The 21,055-nt window shown below is 45.2% G+C and overlaps 1 protein-coding gene across 4 annotated transcripts in view; it reads left to right on the top strand.

Annotated features, from left to right (window-relative positions):
• Window positions 1–20,220, top strand: part of lef1 (lymphoid enhancer-binding factor 1) — a 60,028-nt gene extending 39,808 nt beyond the window's left edge. For 3 of the 4 annotated variants that reach the window (XM_085913100.1, XM_085913098.1, XM_085913099.1), the window contains 8 exons: window positions 9,083–9,212; window positions 11,316–11,406; window positions 11,516–11,635; window positions 12,113–12,275; window positions 12,357–12,464; window positions 14,059–14,107; window positions 14,447–14,488; window positions 18,874–20,220. In XM_085913100.1, coding sequence (XP_085769226.1) covers window positions 9,083–9,212; window positions 11,316–11,406; window positions 11,516–11,635; window positions 12,113–12,275; window positions 12,357–12,464; window positions 14,059–14,107; window positions 14,447–14,481 — 696 coding nt within the window. In that variant the 3' untranslated portion in view covers window positions 14,482–14,488; window positions 18,874–20,220. The remainder of the gene's footprint in view (window positions 1–9,082; window positions 9,213–11,315; window positions 11,407–11,515; window positions 11,636–12,112; window positions 12,276–12,356; window positions 12,465–14,058; window positions 14,108–14,446; window positions 14,489–18,873) is intronic. The other variant, XM_085913102.1, reaches the window with a different exon arrangement.
• The last annotated feature ends 835 nt before the right edge of the window (window positions 20,221–21,055 follow it).

The following is a 21,055-nucleotide window of genomic DNA, read 5'->3' as shown; positions in this document are numbered from 1 at the left end:
TCGGTTTTAAGGGCTTTGTCCCGATACAGTGTAGCGTGTAATTCAACCCGGTTCTGGATTAGTGACTCTTGTAACCTGTAATCTGGGAGACGTACCAGGGCTTGGCAGCGCTGGAGTCACCAGGAACAAGCACTTGAGAAGAAAAAGGGGAGTTGGAGGGGGCAAGCTGTCGTCCAGCAGAGCAGAAAATCGCAGCACAATGCGAGCGATTACACTTGCAGATGAAGCCATATTTACGGCCATATTTACCGAGGCCTCGGAGCGCTAATGAGACGTGTTGCCTTTTGTGTTACATCGCCACATACATTATGTCAATGATTCCCGACCACCAGTAGTGTATGAGAGAGAAGTAAAAAAAACAAACTATATATTTTAAATCAATGTTTTAAGATGCGTGAAAAGAGTTTACGGCGCTATTTTTGTTTGGAGACTCGCCGTGAGATTTTTCTAATGTTAAAAACTGTGCCGTGACTCACTGAAATGTTGCGTTATGTCACCTCTCGCCATCGTAGGCCTCCTCCCCAGTACCTACTGCCACCTTTCACTGCCCTGCCCCCCCCCCCCTCCCTGCTTCAGTGCCATATCTCTATCCCTCATGCCCCACCACAGTCGGCTCCCAAATGCAAGCTTGGCCAAGTTTCCTGCCTCCGGCGCTCAATTTACTATGGCTGGAGTGGGGAGGGAAGGGGGGGGGCGAGTCGAAGACGAAAGCAAAGCAGTTTTGAATGTTTCTCATCTCCATTGTGTCTTCTCAAAACTGCAGTGTTGTCACTTATTGTCTGAGAACACTGTGAACGACACCAGATGTAAACGCTGAATATGGGTGTATGCGCCATTGTGGGAGTGAACAGCGCTGTATGGTATAAATGGCGCAAGCAGTACAATGCGTTTAAAAGCAACTGCAAGATCATTCTGTCCATGTAAAATGATAGGAATATGGAAAGCATATGGACTGCGTATGCAGAATTTCCCGTATTGCTACGGCTTTGCGTTTTTGCGGCTGTTACATTTGCGATTTTGTCACGTCATGCAGCTGCGATTCAAAGTGGAGCGGCGCGTGACATCATTGCTTCATCGTTGGCCGTGATGAAATTGCTGAAAAACAAACTCGCTTTGGCCTGGAATAACAATTGTTGCATTACCACAATTAAAAGGAATCCAAATGAGTCAAATGATGTTTTTGGCACGCAAGCATTGGAGCAAATTTCCGTTTCTCGGCGTTCACGCACTTGTGAGTTGCGTTTGTTGGAAATAACCGAGCTTTTCTGCCACCCCCCCTCGGTGCTCGCTGATGTCACCGGCATGAGAACAAGGCCTTGTTTTTCTCCCCCCCCCCCTGAGCAGTCAGTTGATGCAGGATGATGAAACCCACTTAGATATCTAGCAAGAATATATTAGTTCCTCTGACGAGCTCGCTGAGCGCTCCGTGTTTCTTTTGATCATCGAGCTGCTCTCTCGCTCTCTCCGGCTGATGGAAGGCACACGCTTTCCTCACGGGATGCACGCATTAAATAAATTAGCTATACTGTCCTATTACGATCAGGGCTTGAGTTGAAACAAAGCCGAAGAGGAACCGGGCCCGGGCTTTAAAAAAAATATATAAAGGTGGGCCGCTGAATGTATTTATGTGGCATCAATAGAAAACGGTATCCGTCTCAGCGGGGAGTCGTCAAATCCACCAGGGGTCATAAACTGCGCTCGGGGTAGAGGGAGGCAGGTGAAGCTTTTTATGTCCCGAGATGGCGAGACATCACACGGGCGTCCTCCACTTTGAGCTGACCGGCATCAAACGACGCATCAAAACCGGCGGATCAATCCACTCCTCCTCTGTACCTGAGATGAAAGCTAAATGCGACCGCTGCACCCCCTTTGACAGCCTCCGTCATTACAAGCGGCTACTTTAAAAGTTGGCGCACCAAACAATGCCAAATTGCCCGCAGGGCGTCCTGGATTTTTTTTTGGGAGCTGGTATATTAACAAATTGTCGGTTATAAAAACGATAAGTCCCAATAGTCAATCGTAATAATTATCACGGCTCATTTGATTTCTGGAATTGGTCATGTGACACTGTGATAGCACTGTGACGTCATTGCAACTGGCAATACAAAGCAAAATGGCCGCCAAAATGGGTCGATTCTTCCGCTGAATTCAAATTCCACAAGCTCACTATTAATTGGAATACTGTGTTGTTGTTTTGCTAGTGACAGGGATGCAGGTGCATGTGGCACATGTTTTGTATCGATGGCATCGGGCACGCTAGCGTTACTGCGACATCCGACCGGGCTTAAGGACTTTGTTTTGTGCTCCCGAAATCCAACATTAGCATCTCTTTCAATCGGGATTGGGGGAGTTGGATAAGCAGACCATGTCGTACACGCTCATTGTTTTGTTAGCATTGAACGCACCCAACAAAAACCTATGGCAAAGCTAATTGACAAGGGGCGGAGTCCTAGCGTGTTCATCTCAGTGAAGAGCTTCTTGAGGTCAACGGAGTAGGCTTTGGGGGATCAGATCTGAATAGATTTTTTTTTTTCTTAATTCACATACTAGCGGGGACCCTGAAGGTGTATGGTGTGATTAAGGGCTAATTCCCCGTCTGAAAGGCAGATGTTGGACGTCTTTACCACTTAATCCCCTAAAACACACCCGATGAGTGGGCCTGATGGGATTGTTGTACAGTCCATAAGCCCAAAGATTTGCCATGTGATCCACCATCATGAATACTGCTTATTATACTTCTGGCCAAAATGACACAAAATACTCAGATGCATTGAAAGTTAAATACAACTGAACTGTGATTCATTGGCATGCCTCTAGATGAAGCTGGCAGAATTACTGTAATGGCTCATCTTGAATGTCGGTATCACGATAGCTGCGATTGTTTGTTCTTATTTTTTTTGGACAACAATTGAGCTGAAGTTTTAATTGTTTGGAGACATCTCATGACTTATCTCAAGCTCCATACAGGCCTTAGGTTGCGGGGACTTGCTCTAGCCCGACCTAGGAGTCATTGAATTGTCATTTGAGGTCGAGTCAACGTGCCTTGAGGTGAAAAGATCTATTTTTAGTCCTGCGATTTTCAGGCGTGGCAAGGTCAGGCAGAGGCCGGGACGCAGGTGCCTCAGTACCTGAGGGTCTCCGGGGGACCTGCCCCAACAGACGCAATGTCTGATCCCTTTGTAATGCACTTGCGAAGACGACGTGCTTGTTGAGCCGCCCGATATTTTTGTCTCTTCTATTCTGGCTCGTCATGTGAGTGGGAGCGCATCCGTCGGAAAACTAGGTCAAAACCGTCTGTCGTTCCAAAAGCGCAGCGCCCCAACCCGCCATCCATCCCACTTTTTTTGAAAAACGCTCACAGCCAACTCTGGTCTAACCCTTTCCTTTCCAAAGGTGTATTGTGTAATATGGCTTAGTCCCGCGCTGTCCTCTCCACAGGTAGAGCTGCACAAAGAGACCCCCGCCAGACTCGTTTTTCCCACCCCGTCAACGCCGAGCTCCCAAATCCAAAGTGACAGCCATTCAGGCTGAGAATATACCTGGCCGCGAGCTGGGAGTCGAGGGAAGTAGGCCTGGCGCATTGTGGAGGGAGGGGGGCGCTATCTAGGTGTCGCAGGCAAATCCGCTCTTGTTCATCACGTGCGAGGCGGCCTCGTTCATGACGCTTTTGTTATTGGGAGATGGTTAGCATGCTAATTAGCCTGTGCTGGTCGTGCTTCATTTAACATTGTCTCAAAATGACAAAAAAAGAAATCAATAAAAAACAAAACTAAACTACAAAATAATGGATGAAAATTAAATTGTTTATTTAATAAAAATTATTCGTTGATACATTTTCATTATTGTAAAACAAGATCTTTTGTATTCTAAAATGGTGTCATACATTTTTATTTTAATCTTAATGAAATTGAAAAAAAATCTCTGAAATATATATATTTTTAATTTACTTACAAATAAAGAATGTAGATATTCTGATACCTTTTTCATTGTAATGTAAAATGTACTTTTATTGTATTTTATCGACACACAAAACCACTTGTACGAAGGCTAGGGCGCTAGTTCCCCGGTGCTGCCATTTTTATTTTGGTACACCTCCCGGGGCCTCGTTCAATGCGTATGTCGGCGCCAAAGCTCACTCTGCTTTGCTGCTAACGATAAATCATGCAACGTTTCTATAAATATCGCCGATTGAATCAGAGGAGCAAACTCCAATCCGCTCCAAACATTTCCCTCCTCCGTGCACGTGGTTGAGCTTTGCGGAGGAGATCCAATTTAAGGCTCCCAGATTAACATTCCCCTTGCTTGAAAACAGGCACTCGATCGCGGCAATTAGCTATTGATGCGGCCTAAATGCAGCTAACGCCCCCCTGAGATCTTCATCTATTCCATATCACATCTCTGTATGATCTGGAGAACATTCCTTTTGCTGGTTTTCCACCATTGTTTGACATGCTCAGTGCTTGCGACTCTAACTGAATGAGTGTGGTGTTCCGACAAAACCGCCGAGCCCAAAGTAGACGGAAGCCCGTAGTCTAGACCGGGTTTTGTCCTCACCCTTTAATTTGCCCAAAACCAAAACAAATTGGAGAGATACTTACATTTCTATGGAAGTCTTTCCGATTTTTCGCAACTTGAAATCAACACGATGGAAACGTGAGCTCGAAAAGAGCTGAATTTTTTATTTTTCAAAATGTCTAAATGTATATAAAAAAGTACATTATTTTATTATATATGAGATATATATATTTCTTTATATTTGAATGTCATTTATGTTCGCAATAAAAGCTCACACGGACTCTGTGGGAAGCATCCACATTTTTGTACCAAGTTAGTGCTCTCTCCCTCCCCTTTAAGAAACTCCAACGTATAAAAATTACCAGTGGAATCACCGTTTTGAGAAATCGGATTGAGCCTTTTTCATCTGGGGCAGGCACATTTCACACAAATTATCCTCGTTGAGATCATCGCCGCCACAGACAGAACGAGAGCGAGAGAGAGAGAGAGAGAGAGAGAGAGAGCGATGGAAGCGTGATTGGTTTGCTCGGAGCGCACGCGCTTCCTGCCAGCTGGAGGATGACGGGTAATCCATCTCGTGCTGTTGGAGACACTCGGCTGTTAATAGCGCCTTTGTGCTGCCGTGCCGACTCATTCAAGGCGTGCCGTGGAGCGTGACCGCGTTTGACACTACTATGTGGCACTTTTCAATCTGTGGGTTGCGGCCTGAAAGGAGTCCCGGAGATACATGCGGGGAAATGCCGCTGACTATTCTTCCTGCCTTTTTGTTGCATAATTTAGCATTTGTACATTCACACCTCAATTTAATGTATTAATTCATATTGCCGTCTTGTAATAATTAATCACGCAAAACTTGCCTGGTGTCATAAATCATTTGGGATTTTGTTACGATTGCCGTCTAAAATGTCCCCATTGCAGTCCGAAAAAAAAAAGTCTCATTCACTTTCCACCCTGTGATGTATTTCAGTCCATTCGGGTCCCCAGGAAAGGGCATGTCGAGCCGTAAAAGTTAGTCAAATATTGTGTTCCAGCAAATCCGAATCGCTTGGGAGTTTACGACTTGATCCTTCATCCCCTTTGATATGTTTTCCACAATTTTTTTTCTCCAACTGGCCTCGGCCTTTCGTGTCAGCGCTTCCCTTCAGCGTCAACTCTTGACTAGCGTGCAGGATTTATGATTAAAATGCAGAGAGAGAGAGAGAGAGAGAGAGAGGCGGGAGATCAGGGGGTGTCTTCACAGATGTAAATTTGTCTCCGGGGCAGGCTTTTCCTGTTATTCGTAGCCTCCTCCACTCGGGACCCGATGCTCGGCTCCACTTGTTCCACTCGTTGCCCCCCCCCCCCCTCGGGCTTGGTGGCGCGCACCCGCAGCTCGCTGGCGGCAGGGCTTTCTTCTCCATTAATTGGGTTTGGTTACATTAAGCCCCCCGGACCCTGCCAATGGTTGGCTCCCGAGTTAGCCGTGCGCGCCGAGCTGGTGGAGTTCAAGCCGCCGCACAAAATGCTAATTGCTTATTTATTTAAGCTTCCTCAGGTTGGTCTCCGCTGGCTATCAACGAGGGAGGGGAGGAGGGGATGTTCTACTTTTCACCATGTTGTCAAGGCTTTTCTCCCAAAAATAAAAAGACATTTTTCCACTTCCATATATATAGTTCTTGTAGATCCTTGAAAATCTTTAATGAGGATTAAAATGGAAGTTTCAAAATCACACAAGTCGAGGCGAGGCGGCCGGGATTGACGAGGAAAACATTGAATTTGGACCTTGCTATCAAGCGTTGGCCGGCCCTTCCCAAGGAGAAGTGCTCAGATGTGATTTTCGAAGGGAAATTCATTGTGCGGAACCGAAGCTGGCAAGCAGCCGACTCCTTGCAGGAGCCGTTCCAGAATCTCGCGGCACGGGCAACCACACACTTGGCACAACGGCTCCTTTCGGGGTGGGGAAAGAAATGCTTCATTTCATTCCCTTTCTAGATTCTTTATTTTTTTTTTTTTTTTGACAGCGCAAGATTCCAACCTTTCCGGCAATAGTTGCCGAGAATGAATCCGCACACACGTTAATGCGGCGTTGAGTAACTCACCCCCACCCCCCCCCCCCCCACCCCACCCCCTCGTCATCTCTCAACACAGCTTTTGTACTCAATTATAGCACTTCTGCTGAGTGGAGCTGGGGGAAGATGTTTTTTTCTTTTTTTTTCTTCATAATAATCACTTCCCACTTCTGTAATTTATATGCAATGAGGACTCCTCGCGCCTGCAGCAACAATGGAGTGTGTGCAAAGCATGTGAGCTGGTTCATAAACAGCTGGGGAGTTAGCACTGGATGGCGGATTTGCGTGCAGCTTGCTTGTTTTGGTTTTGACTGAAAACGAGAAAATTAATGGCCTCACAAACTCATCCATCCAAAAAAAAACAAAAAAAAAACAATAGTGGTTGCCTATTTCATTTTCATAACGTCATCTAATGTCATGTTTGCTAGATGGACGGGATTAAATCAAACAAAAAAATCAAGTTTATCGAGCTCAGGTGGAGAAAATTGGTTATGTTGTCGTCGTACGGTCGGATCTCCGCCGTAAAACCAAGACTGTGCTTCGCTCTTTTCCTTTGGTTGCTTTTTTTTTTTTTTATCAATTGGCTATTGTGGCTGCAAACGTGCACCCAAATATCCATAAATTTGTGTCTTGGTCACGGAGGCCTTACCCGTTTTCCTCGGTTGACTTCACCACAATCGAGCGGACGTTTATTAACAAGCTGACTCAAATTACATCTGACAAGCCCTAACAACATCGGGCCCCGGTTCTGCTCTACGCCGACCCGGCTTGTGTCGCTGTCCTCTTCAACCTGGATGGTTAGAACAAATGTTAGTGAACCAGCTAAAAAGATAACAATCCAGCCACTTCTTATCTTCTTCCCACAGCCCGGTGATTGTCAGTCCAGGCCTTGCCCCTGGTGAGGCCACGTAGCGGTCGCCCTCCTCTTGGGTTAATGGGCCTACTAATAAGCCGAAAATGAGGTCTTGGTTTCCCACGCTGAGGGATTAGCCTGTCACCTTTTTCAAACAACCTTGCTCACCTGTGCGGAGGCAGAAGCATAATTCCTTGCCGCAGAGTTCCTGCAAAATTACAGCATTTTTTCTCTCTGTTTGAAATCTTTTCTACAGCGTTGCCTAAAGATCCAGAGGTTAGTTTATTCATCCATTAGCTTGATGCTACAAATTCAATTGTTGTTGCTAATTTTCCACAAGACTGACAATGAAAATCTGTTTTAGTTTTCATGCCAAGGATCTTTCAATAAAACCAGACGAGAGGAATAAGTTTCAGGTCTAAGACTTCACGCGCTTCCCAGACGTTATTACACACAGGCAGCATGTCTCTTTTTTGTTTTTGTTTTTTTACAACTCTGACACTCCCTCGGTGCAGCTTATACAAAAGTGCAAAACAAAGACAAAGGCGAGAACATTTTCCAAGGGAGGAGCCGCTCCATTCTCCACCCAGTAAATGAGTGTGGCGCACCAGCAGCGTCATGTGGTCGCCCAACTTGTACGACCGCACGCTAGAAGCATGGTGTTCCCGCTCGGGACGTTCCCAGAAGGTGGGGGGTCTCCGGGTCGAGCGCCGTGCCAGTCTACGAGGGGTTCTGGGAAATTCCACTCACCCCTCTTAGTGTGTGCGAGTGTCGGGATTGGGCGAGCAAGCGCTGGCTAGCCTCGGCCGCTAAACACTTAGGAATGTCGCCTTGGCTCTCCACCACTAAATTACCACCAAAACAAAGCGAGAGGTCTAAAAAGAACCTTATTGCCGTACCGTAATAGACGCCGTGCCCCCCAAATTAGTCGCCTGGGGTGTCATCGACTTAAGACAAATAAACGCCTCCCTCAGGCGCAAAGTGTAATTACTTGAGAGACCAACCGCTGTGCCGTGAGAGATCATCAGGTGTGCCTCGGGAAATTATTTCATTTAGACCACAAATGATGATGTATCGTGCTCAGGAGTACATGCTCTAAAAAAAAAAAATCCTTTGGAGGTGAAGGCTCGGGCTGGGCTCCATTTGCGCTGCGTACATTTAGCGTGTCTAAGCGCTAACATGTGTTCACGGCCGTTGAAGCGTGTAAGCGCTGTTTGCAAAGTGAGAGGAGCCACAATAGAGAAGAGGAGGGGAGGGTCCAACCATAACTTTTCAGGGCTTGGCTCGGGTCTATTTGAGCTGTCAGAAAACAGGCTTGTGAGTCAGCGACGATATTAAGACGGCCGGCGCGGGCTGCTGATTGCATTCCTGCTGCAGACGTCTCTCTTTTCTTTCCCAAGCCTCCCCCACCTTCCTCATCCTCTCCCGCCGGCTCTTGCTCTGTAATGAACTCCCCTTATTCACTGGCTAATGACCGCCTTTGATCTCCTGTCTCAAAGACCCCTGGCTTTTGCATCCCACTCTCCGCCCGCCATACTGCCATTTGACTTTTTTTCAACTAAAAGGCCTCGCGACAAACACAGTGATTCCGTCTATAAAAACACTTATTGTCCGTTGATTTCCCAAAAATATTCAAAAAAATGTTTGTTTTTCTCCTCCTGCGCAGTCCAACAAAGTTCCCGTGGTGCAGCCGTCGCACGCCGTCCACCCGCTCACCCCGCTGATCACGTACAGCGACGAACACTTTGCTCCGGGATCCCATTCCGGTCATCACCCTCAGGATAGCAAACCACAAGGTACGTTCCCAACATCGCAAAAAAAAAAAAACTCTTGACAGAGTTTTGATCACTTTGTGATGGCTTTTTGGAAAGTTGCTGTTAAAAAGCCACGGCAGTCAACGAAAGGTCATTTCCTTTTGACACCAAAGGCTGGGAAAAGTCTTGAATCGACATTTTGCCCAATACCTGTTTCTCTGATACTAACCAGGAAATTTCCGAGTTGACTCCGCCCATCTTTTTTACAGATGGAAAATTACCAGATTGACTTCAGATCTAGTTTTGCTGCAAGTTACTAAGAAAAGGAACATAAAAGTGATCCTCCGCTCCTTGCAGGACGTTTTCCAGGTTGAAAGAGAGGCTGAAGGGTGGAGTGGCTATAAATAAACTCGAGTGTACTTTGGCGTCCGCCGTCAACAAACTGTCACATCCGAGCCGTCTTTTACTTTGGTTCCCGCTCCAAACTCATCTGAAGGCGCCCGTGGGACGTCGCGCTGCCCTTTTCCCTCCCTCCCTCCTCGCGTCTATCTGCAGCAACATCAAGCCCGCCGAGCTGACAGCCGCTCGGCATCGCGGCAGGCGAGGCCGCCGTCGTGTTTTATTTTCATCTGCCCCCTCACGCACACACACACCTTTTTGTCTCTTCTTTTTCTACTCCTCGCCTTTCTTCTTCCACTTGAAGAGCGGCAGAGCGATCAGACGTTGGCGATGATGATGATGAGGTTCTGAGGAGCGTCTATTAATAAGGTGCAAGTGAGATGAAGGCAGCTGAGACGTCTAAAGAAAACGCTGCTTGCTCCACATATGTCAGAGGCTTCAGAGGCATCCAGCGAGCAGGAAATAGTTTGCGTCGATCAGTTGAGGAAGTTGGGCGCCGAGCTGGTGACGAGTGCCGAGAGGAGAGAGAGATCAGATACAGAAATAGTTACAGAAATAAAAATAAATAAACACAATTAAAAAGAAATAAATACAATTAAAATAAAGGGAAAAGTACCTTTTTTATTATTATTTTTATTTACATTTTTAACATTTTATTTACTCTTGATAAAACTTTTTTACCGCACCCAATGCACTAAAAAACGATTTGCTCTTCTCGTTGCGCCGTCCTTCATGGACGACGACGTCCCGGGCCGCCTCAGCGGGCTCCCACTTTGATCAGCTGGTTAATTATGAAGAACAATCACTGATCTTCTCATTACGGGACGTTATATGCGTGGATGGGCGGGGCAGAAGGTCGCGCAGAGGGCCTTTCATACATTTGCATCGAAACCTCCCTCCGTCGTTTTTGAAAAATGGAATCATAAAACAGTGACTCTGATTGGAATGGAGATAGTTTGACGGCCAGAAAGGAAATGCCGGGTGTAAATGTGTGAAGCGGGAGGGGGGGGGTTATTAGTCACCTTCGGGGTGTGAGTGACAAGGTTAACGCGCCGTGACTCCCCTCCTCCTCCTATGGCCTCGAGGGGGGTCTCTAAGGAGACTTGGTGGGGGTGGATTAGTGGGCAGGGGGTAGCACTACGCACGGCGTGGATCCAGCACCGCAACACAAGCTTTGGAAATCTAAGCCCCCCGCTCACACTGCTTCTCTGAGGAGGAAGGACTCGTCAGACCACAGCGATTGAGGCGGGGAGAAAAGGGCTGCAGCTCCATCAGGGATTAGCGCGCGCTGCTAATCTGCGGGCATTTGCCCTCTTTGTGCACCAGTGTGTCTGTATGGACGCTTTATGGCAGAATCCGTCTTCTTCTCACCTATTTTTTATTTTTTTTTACCTTTCTCAGCAAAAGTTTTGTTCCATTTTTTTACTGCTCCTTCCACCAAGTTCAATTTGGTTTTGCTCAGTCCAGCATGCTGGGCTTTTTTTTCTGTGATTATCACGAGAATAAATGTGTCGAGTCAACTCGAGTTTTGTTAGCGCCGATTCACAACGGCACAAGTGAAGAAGCACGCTCCTCAGATTTGATGGTTTATAGGCGGACGAATCGGCAGTAGCTCCAGACGATTTATGTAAATGACCACAACAACACTGGAGATGTTTCACTTCCCATTCAGGCTTTGGCCGAGGTTGGATATGTTATTTTTTGTAAACTAGATGACCCTAATTATAATTTGTGTCCATTGTTTAGGAATGTCCAGGCATCATGGAGGACCTGAAATTTCCAACTTCTACTCACTGTCTCCAGGAGGAGTGGGACAGCTCACGCCGCCTCTGGGATGGTGAGCCTTGAATGTGATCGATCAATACATGCATCCATCTAATCTATTTTAGTCCCCATACTTTGAATTGAAACCAGTCCTCACCAATAACCCCCAAAAACTTCCACAGGTTCTCCCACCACATGGTCCCCGGACCGCCGGGTCCTCACGCCACAGGGATCCCCCACCCGGCCATCGTCAACCCCCAGGTCAAACACGAGCCCCTGCACGAAACCGACATCATGCACATGTGAGTCCCCCCGCCCCCCCTCCTTTCACCGTGGTATCACGTTCAGGTAGTCCGCTAGCCTTCCCTTGAAGTGAGCATCTTATCTGTCGGTCTCGGGTCCGTTAAAGGGGCTCCTCGGGGAAGGTGGTGTTGCACTCAGCCAGCACCAAATCCCGGTCCCAGAAGATACGGCAACGGGGTTGATAGCACCCTGAAGTGGCGATGGATGATAGCTGCATTAGCCACGGCCATGCTTTGAAAGTTTCACCCTAGTGCAACAGCTGAAAAAGAGAGACTCAATGTGTTGTAGAGAAGATTACAGCGGTACTTTGACTTACATCTTGACCACCAGGGGGCAGTCGATTACATAAGAATACGTAAAGAAGAAGCCCAGGAAGCTGCAGTAATATGAGTCACTCTTTGCAGAGGATAAAGAATGTTGCTTTAGAGTGAGTGTTTTTCTATTTTGTATTTTATTTTCTGATTTGGGGGTCACAGGAAACCACAGCACGAACAGCGAAAGGAGCAAGAGCCCAAAAGACCGCACATCAAGAAGCCGCTCAACGCCTTCATGCTTTACATGAAAGAGATGCGCGCTAACGTGGTGGCCGAATGCACGCTGAAGGAAAGCGCCGCCATCAATCAGATCCTGGGAAGGCGGGTAGGTGGCGCTCTCTCACGCATTTGATTTTTTTATTCAAAGCGATTCAACGAGTATTGTCTCCTTTCTCATCAATAACAGTGGCATGCGTTATCTCGGGAAGAGCAGGCTAAGTATTACGAGTTAGCCCGCAAAGAACGACAGCTCCACATGCAGCTCTACCCCGGCTGGTCTGCCCGAGACAACTATGTAAGTACCAACGGTACAGCTCCGCACAGGTGCGTGTATGGGTGTGCGCGCGCATGATTGTGTCTTTCAAAAAACAACAACCCAAAAACAGCTGAATAATCTTAAAAGATTTTTAACAAATATTTTGGAATCAATTTTATGAGAATTATTTTTATAGAAATTGTATATTTTTGAACTCTCCATATTAGGAAAATAGTCATATTTTTCCAAGAAAAAACGTCTTATATTTTTACAATAGTCATTTATTTTTGAGAGAAAAGATGTCTTTTTGTTGAAAAAAATCTCAAGAAAAGTTGAATATGTAAAAAAAAAAAAAAAGTAAAATCGTCAAACTTAAGTTAAAAAAAACTGTTTAAAAAAAAGTAACTTATAATAATTAATTGAACAAATTTTCAAGTATTTTTTTTTTTTTTTAATTGAATTCTTAATTCAATGCAAGTGTTTGTGTGAGTGAGTAAGAAAGCGAGCGAGAAAGAGAGCACCAGCCTTGATGAAAAGTGTGGCTCCGGCACTCACGTTCACTCCACCACCGGCCCAAAAAAAGAGAAGACCAAAAGAAAATTCTTAAAAAATTGCTTTGTGGTGTTTATCTGCCTCCCCTCGGACATCGACGGCATCCTTCCTCTTTTTCTGCCTCTGCTACTGCACCGCCAAACACAAACGCTTTGACGAGAGACATTTCCTCAGCGCTATACGTAGGTTATATGGCGCGTTCTGTCACTTTCGAGTATTCCTCGAGCACCCCCGACCGCGTGTGTGTGCGTGTCCCCTTTGCTGGCAGATTAGCTGGTGAATAAGTGGATTAGCGGGGAACCAAAAGTGCTGCTCATATTTGAGAACCTTAAGAGTCTCTACCTATATTCTCCCCTCTACATCATCCCCCTGGGGTGCTAATAAATCCTCAGCAGCTCTCGGGGAAGAAAACGCGGCGCCCGTCGTCGTCGTTGAGCTTAATGGGAGTGAGCGTTTTTAATTGAGTTTTAATGATAATGTTGTAAAGACTAGATTGGTCGGCCAGCAAATTGTAGCGCCTAAACTAGCATTCGTGCTAACAATTACGCGGAGGGACAATTTAGGTGCATGTGAGCTTCAGCTAGTTTTTCCCTTGAAAGACACACTTCAAAAATGAATTTTAAATCATCCCCTCGTAGATCAATATTTGGTGCCCATTTTAAGATCATCCAATCAGAAAGATAAACAGCTGAACCAATCAGAGGACACAAAAATGTCAACATCATCGAGGCACAGAGTGGCAAATCGAAAAGTTGTTGGTTTAGAAGAGAGAAAAAAATAAACATTTTAATCAACGCCTCCAGTGGAGATTCTGAAGATGTTGGGCAAATAATACTTGCATAGCAACACGATGAAGGTGCAATGTGATTGGACAAGAAGAACATTCTTTCTCGGCTTGGTAGTTTTGTGGTTGGCGGCGGCGAGCTTTCCGGAGTGTCCGGGGGGGCATGCCGGTGAGATGTCCGGCAGGGGATGAGTGAACATGACAGTCAGCAGCAGCAGCAGAAAGCAGCCAATCAGAGTGGTCTAGTGAGCGTGAGTGCTGGAGCCACACTTTATGCGTTCCTTTGTATATTTTTAGGGGAAGAAGAAGAAGCGGAAGCGGGAGAAGATCCAGGAGTCGGCCGCAGGTGAGTGTCCGCTCGCCCCTCCATACCACGTTGACATCTTGTCCACGTCACGCCTCCTTTTGGGATTAGTCTGGACGCTTTCTCTGCACGTTTGTCCGCCTGCTCAATGTTATTTCTCGCTTTTTGACACGTCTTCAAAACATTTTCCCGTCGATGACGTCAACGCCAAAAAACGACAACCTCTAGATGCCGCGCGACTCGTTTTCACTACGCTGTTTTATTTTTAAATGATTGTGTTGTGGCATCCCGCCAAAAAGCCAAAGAAAAAGCAAATTTAAATTGTGAGCTTGCATTTAGCTCCACTTTTTTTTTTTTCTTAAAAGATGCAATTTTCTGCAGGTACGGGCCAGAGAATGAAAACGGCGTACATCTGAGAAAATGGTAAGAGACACCTCCCCACCCTAACATTAGGTCATCCACGTAAAGATGTGAGATAAACTAAACAGACTAATCCTAAAAAAAAAAAGGCCCATGCCATAGTCATTGTGTCCATTCTAATGTGTGTGTACATATCTTGGAGCAGTAATGATGCAATTAGGGGGGAAAAAAAAGATGTTTGGTCATACTTTTTAATTGAATTACACCACCCCCTCACCCCTTCCCAAAAGTTTGCATCATCTTTGCTCCATATGGTCCACATGTGTCCCATCTTTTTTGTCAAGCAGACGTTAGGGAGCTTTTTTTATTTTATTTTTTTAATTGAGCTGCTTTGCCTTCTTAACAAGATTTCACGCTGCCTGTTAGATGGGCGGAACAAAAGGCCAGATGTATTGATTGTGGTCATTCTTTCAAAAAGTGCCACTTGGACTCAAGAGGGAGGATTATTTGGCAACCTATGTGTTGGTTGCTTTGTTTGTGAGCATTTTCTTCCTTCTATTGTATTCATGCGGAATATTTTCAGCCCAAAAAATGTACTGTATATTTTGGACTTAAGTTTTCAAATTTGAAAAGTTTTAAAAAAAGAAATGTCAAGCAATTGTGATGTCATTTTCACTGGACAGAAAGTGGCAAAATGCATCTTTAAAGGTGGTCATTGACCCCATAAATTCAATTTTCGAGAAAAGAAAAAACCCAAACTTGTTCAGTTGTACAATCCAAAGAAAGATTTTGGACCCCCTACTTGCTCAAAGTCAGCTGACTGTCAAGCTCCAGCTGGCCCTAATGAGGACAAGCGCCGTAGAAAATGGCGGGATGGATATTTACCTCCCTGCTAGCATCCTATTATTCCACCCCGAAAAAAGCCGGTCACTTGTGACTAATCTGCTCTTACGTCAAAAAATGGCACAAAAGGTTTCAACCCCGTCCATCGATTTATGAGGCAGTAGCTCCCCAAATTGGGCTGTTCTCCGCTCAACAACCTCCTCCATCTTCTTTGGCCACAGTTGGCTTTCAAAGCGTTAAGATCCAAGCTCCAATAATTAGCAGCGCCTAGCCGCGGCGGGATGGACACCTTGCTTGATTCTCGGTGACAGCCCTTGACGTAATATGCATAATGCCGAGGATCCTGCCGCAATTCCCGAGCCCTCAATTTATGCAGATCCCACAGAGCCGGATTGAGGTTAGCTCCGTTTAGACGCTACCAAAAAAAAAAAAAGATTGTTGACTTTCCTTGCAGTCCTTCGAGCCTCCGAGATTGTTTTTTGACTTCCTCTTTCCGCTACGGTGATTCAACACAAGATAGCAATTAGAATTGTTATTTTTGTCAAAATATGATCAAATCTTGCTTGTTTTGTTTTTTTAATAGCCAATTGGATCATTTTTCCCCACACTAGACAAGGGTTTCAAACAACTGTTAGGGTTTCTAAGATTGGGGTTCCTTACGAGGCCTTCAAACTAGGGTTAGGGTTTCTGACTAGGGTTTCCAATGAGTTTTAGGATCGCTAATTAGGGTTTTAAACTAGGGTTAGGGTTTCTGACTAGGGTTTTAAACCAAAGTTAGGGTTTCAAACTAGATTTTAAAACTAGGGTTAGGGTTTCCAACGAGGGTTTCAAACTACTTTTAGGGTTTCTAAGATTAGGGTTTCTAACTAGGCTTTCAAACTAGGGTTAGGGTTTCCGGCTAGGGTTTCCAACGAGTTTTGGGATCGCTAATTAGGGTTAGGGTTTCCAACTAGGGTTTTAAACTATGGTTAGGGTTTCAAACTAGGTTTTAAAAATAGGGTTAGGGTTACCAACAAGGGTTTCAAACTACTTTTAGGGTTTCTAAGATTGGGGTTTCTAACTAGGCCAGTTGTCAGCTGGCCAATTTTGGCTAGCCATCAATTCTGTCTGGCCTGCGAGATGATGTTAATATATATGATGCATTAAAAAAACAATTAAAACATTTTTTCAACCCCATATTTTTAAAAAAGAAAAAAAAGGCATACATTTCATGGGGTTGTTGTATGCCATACGAGTGCGTGTAATCTTATGGGAAAAAAAAACAACCCAAAGTGTCTTGTCACCCTCCTCCAGTGGGCAAGGTAAAAAATTGTCTATATTTCGTTAAATTAACAACATAACAAGGTCTGTTCAAATGGAATGAAATTAAATGCATTTTAAAAGAAAGATGATGTTTATTTTAATATAATATAATAATTAATCATTTAATTAGTAAAAAAAAAAAAAGCAATGGCCCGCAATGCCATTTTTTTGACCCGCGTCCAAAAGTAATTGCCGACCCCAGATGTATAATATCATAAACAATGATTCGATGTCCTGGCGGGATACGCATGCGGTGGTCTCGCTGCAAATCTGATATTTGTCCTCCTTCCTTTGAGAGGAAGCGAGCTGGTTGTAAAGCCTCGACTGTGTTTGTTGACACGTGGCCTGTTGTTTAGACTGCTCCCCTGCCTGCCTGCGTGTGTTAGCGCAGAGTCGCAGGCCCATTGTCAAACGCCGCGCTAAACGCCATGTGGGTCTTTGTCATGTCTCCGGCGCTTCCTGAGTCCGAGTCGCGGGACCTCAGCAGATAAGCGTTTGCAGGAGGGAAAACATTGTTATTTTTCATTCAATTTTCTGCTCGCGTAACCTTCTCATTTGGCTGTTATGACAAACTCCCTCGAAGGCTTTTGACTGCGTTGCACAGCGATGGACTTGAAGTCTACAAGTAGAAGAAACGAGCTTTTGAGTCTGCCATCCCTGAAAGTACTTTCAAGTCTGAAAAAGTTTGGACTCTCTTTCCGGCACCCCTTCCCTTTTCCTCTCCCTCGGCGTGTTCACTTTCAAGCGGGACCACAGTGAAGGGGACCAGTCATTGTTCAGACTCTTTGAACGTGCCGCCGCAAGCCCCCCTCCTCCCTCCCGACACCCCCCCAGACAGAGCTCTGTCGGAGGAGGGGGGGGGGGTCACGGCCAGACTCGAACTGTGCGGGCCCCCCATGGTTGCCGCGTCTGATGTGGCCAGCGCCTCCCATTAGTCGCACCCACACATGCCGGTGGTTTGTGGGCTCACTTTTTTACGTTTGAGACCTCCTTGGCCGGCCTTGTGATGGCGCATTATTTAAAAAAAAAAAAAAAATCAATATAAATAAAAGTTAATGGGCACAGAAAGGGCGTTGGTGAAAGTGCCGAGTGTGCAAAATCTCCCCCTCCTTTTCCTCCAGGTGCCACTTTTAATGGACCCACTCATTTTTATTCCTCCCCGGCGTAACTTTACTCGCCATATGCGCTCCAAGGTCACCGGACGGCTTCTTCGCGAGGTCCTACAGGCCCGTCGAGGCATCGTCACATCAGTGCTGCATAAAGTCAACATGGAAATGCTTCTCCGAAACTTTTGTCCATCTCGTGCATTCTCCCTCCGCTGTGTTATTTGTGGCCTCTCTCCCACCCTTCCTTCAAAAGACCAATTTGTCCGCCGTGTTTGCCTTCTTAATGGTACCCGAAGAAATAGCCCAGTAAAGGGGGGCTGGGGGGGGGGGGGGGTGTAATGGATGCTCAGAGGCGGGCCTTTCCCAGCCGCGGCCTCCTTTGATTGGGCGCGCGGGAGGTTGAAAGCGCCGATTGAGACGTGAGGCCGCGCCAGTTATCTTAACCTCACGCACTTCAAACGCCCGGCGGAGAGCTCGTGTCCCGGCACAGGGATCACCGTGTGTGCGTGCGTGTATGAACAGAGGAGTGCTTCATTTCCTGTGTAAAAAAAAAAAAAAAAAGCATTCCTGAGTGCTAATGCAGGCGGGATGAGGCGGAGAGGAGGGGTCAAGTTGCTCCTGAATCCTGGTGTTTGTGTCGGCCAGACCTTGTGAAGTGTTGGCGCGTTGCCGACAGCAACACACACACACACACACACACACTCTGCTTTCCCCAAGCAGGAAGGCCGAATCGTTTCATGTCTGCGGTGTCTGAAAGGGTGGGAGTTTTTTTGGTTTTTTTTTTTTTTTTACTTTGCTGGGTTGTGCTGGGATGTCAGGATGGGGTTAGGCTGAGAGAACATGTGGTGAAGATGTTTCAAATATGGCTAACAAGAAGATGCTAACTTGAGAACTGATGACAGTGATTAATATTTATTTATTTATTTGTATTTGTTTATTGAATTCCGGCCCAAATAAGCTGTGTAGTCGAGATGAAGTTGTCGTTTATTTGGGGGGGGGAAAATATCAAATGTCTTTTATTTTCAGTTGTGTTTGTACTTTTAAAAGTTGAAGCCCCTCATCTTTTACAAGTACAATTTTCCATTGATTGCTATTTGTCCATGTATGATATGATTTTTTTTTTCTTCTTCTTGGCGCAACTCCTTTGTGTTGCTATGGCAATAAGTGACTACCGCTCATGTCTTTCTGTCATTGCAGGAGGAAAACGGAACAACTTCTCCACATGCAAACAGAAGGCAGCCGCTACGGGGCCTCTGCTCGAGATGGAGGCCTGCTAAGATTCCATGAAGAGCCTCAGAGGACCAGTACCCCTCCCCCAAACCGACGTCCGCCTCTCTTAACTACCCCACCTGCCCATCACTTATCACCTGACACCCCCGAAAAGTTCCACCTCACATTCTCCTTGCTGGAAAGACACTGACTGAACACGACAATCACCATCACTCACGTTCTTTCACTCAAAGCGTCCGTGTGTGTGAGAGTGTGTGTCACTTCCTGTACACACATCCGCGCACACATAAACACACGCCACCTGCACACTCCAACTAAGTTATTGTAAGTTATTTGTTACCTCTTTTGTCAAATTCAGGAGCAAGAAACCTACAGACTATAACAAATAAATTAAAGGTTGCAAAATAGCTAAGCACAAGTATTGGTAATAAATGTTGACTATATTTTTCCATAACTGTAGTTTGAGGCCCTGCTCAATTGGTTCGGGTCGACATTCCGGCGACCATATAGGGGTTCCCGCTCCCTCCGACCAAACGGACCAATCAACTCTTGTAGATTGCACTAAGGAACAAGGAGGGATCTCGTCTCATCTCATCGCGACACCTTTTTTTTTGTTTTGTTTTTTGTTTTATAAGTTGGACCAGTTGGTTGGCCAAAAGGATCAATCTTTTTTCATTTTCTTTATTTTTAATCTTGAGCCCTAGTTTTTAATTTCATGGTGTACATTTTTTTAATATTGTTTTTTTATATATATAAATATATATATATATAGTGCAAAATATGAACGTAAGCTTTGGAAACACAGGAAAGCCATTTCTTCTCTTGAAGGCTTGTTTTTGTTTTGTTTTTTTCATAATCTTACAATCTAACGCTCTGTGTCTGTGTGGGTGTACTTTTCCTTTTTCTTTTTTTTTTTTCTTTTTTTTTTCAGGCCACATGCAAGAGTGAGGTCTATATTTTATTGATGGACAAACAGACAAATGAAGCAGATATTATATATTTACCCCAGCACTTGGCAGTCTCTTACATTGCAATGGACCTTTACTTTTTCCTGGTGGCAAAATAGTGAGCTCTTCAGGTTTTGTTTTGTCCCCCCTCCCACCACGCAAACATCTCTGTAATTAATATTTCCTCTATTTTACTATTGCTCCACGACGACGATGATGATGATGATGATGATGATGACTTCATCCCGTGTAGATATGATTTGGGGTCTCTGTTGTCTTGGAGAAGCACTTTTGCTTTCCAAGTGGTTGTCTTTGAACTGTTTCCACATTTTTCTTTTTTGTTGTTTTTTAAGAAAAATCAATAAAAAGGCACCATTTGCTCATTTGATCACTCGTGTGTTGTAACCAAGGTGTGGCAGAATTATTATTTTTTTTCTTTATAAAAAAAAAAAAAACTATTCCTATGGCTCGCAAGTCAAATATGGATCTTTTGATGAACATTTCAGAGTGAGTGGACCAAAGAGAGTGGAGAGAGGAGGCTCTGCTACGTGCCTCATAATGATGTGCATTCCATTTTTTTTAAGTGAACTGAATCTTTTGAAGCGGTTGTCTCAAAAGATTTCTTCAAAAAATGGTTCACCGAATTGTTCGGCGACACACATTTATTTATTTATTTATTTATTTATTTATTTATTTATTTATTTATTTTTACCTCGTGTAGTGTACCTATTGAAGTGTCCATGAGGTATACCTAATTACAGGCCACTTCATTAGGGAAAAAGCTTAAGTGAAAGTGAAAAGTGCCACACCCGCCCTCACCCCCACTTTCTGATTGGCTGGTTGATCTATGACGTCACTTGGACACTCCATTAGGTACACCGCCATTTTCAGGTGTACCTAATAACAGGCCACTTCATTAGGGAAACATCATGGTCAAAATTTAACTGAAAGTGAAAAGTGCCACACCCGCCCTCACCCCCACTTTCTGATTGGCTGGTTGATCTGTGACGTCACTTGGACACTCCATTAGGTACACCGCCATTTTCAGGTGTACCTAATAACAGGCCACTTCATTAGGGAAAAATCATGGTCAAAATTTAAATGAAAGTGAAAAGTGCCACACCCAAACAACCCCCCACTTTCTGATTGGCTGGTTGATCTGTGACGTCACATGAACACAGGTGTACCTAATCACTTCATTA

This window comes from Syngnathus leptorhynchus, chromosome 5 (genome assembly GCF_054491065.1).
Source record: "Syngnathus leptorhynchus isolate UIUO chromosome 5, UIUO_Slep, whole genome shotgun sequence".
NCBI classification, from domain to species: domain Eukaryota; kingdom Metazoa; phylum Chordata; class Actinopteri; order Syngnathiformes; family Syngnathidae; genus Syngnathus; species Syngnathus leptorhynchus.
Note: the sequence above shows the minus strand (reverse complement) of the source record. Positions and strands in the feature narration are given on the sequence as shown.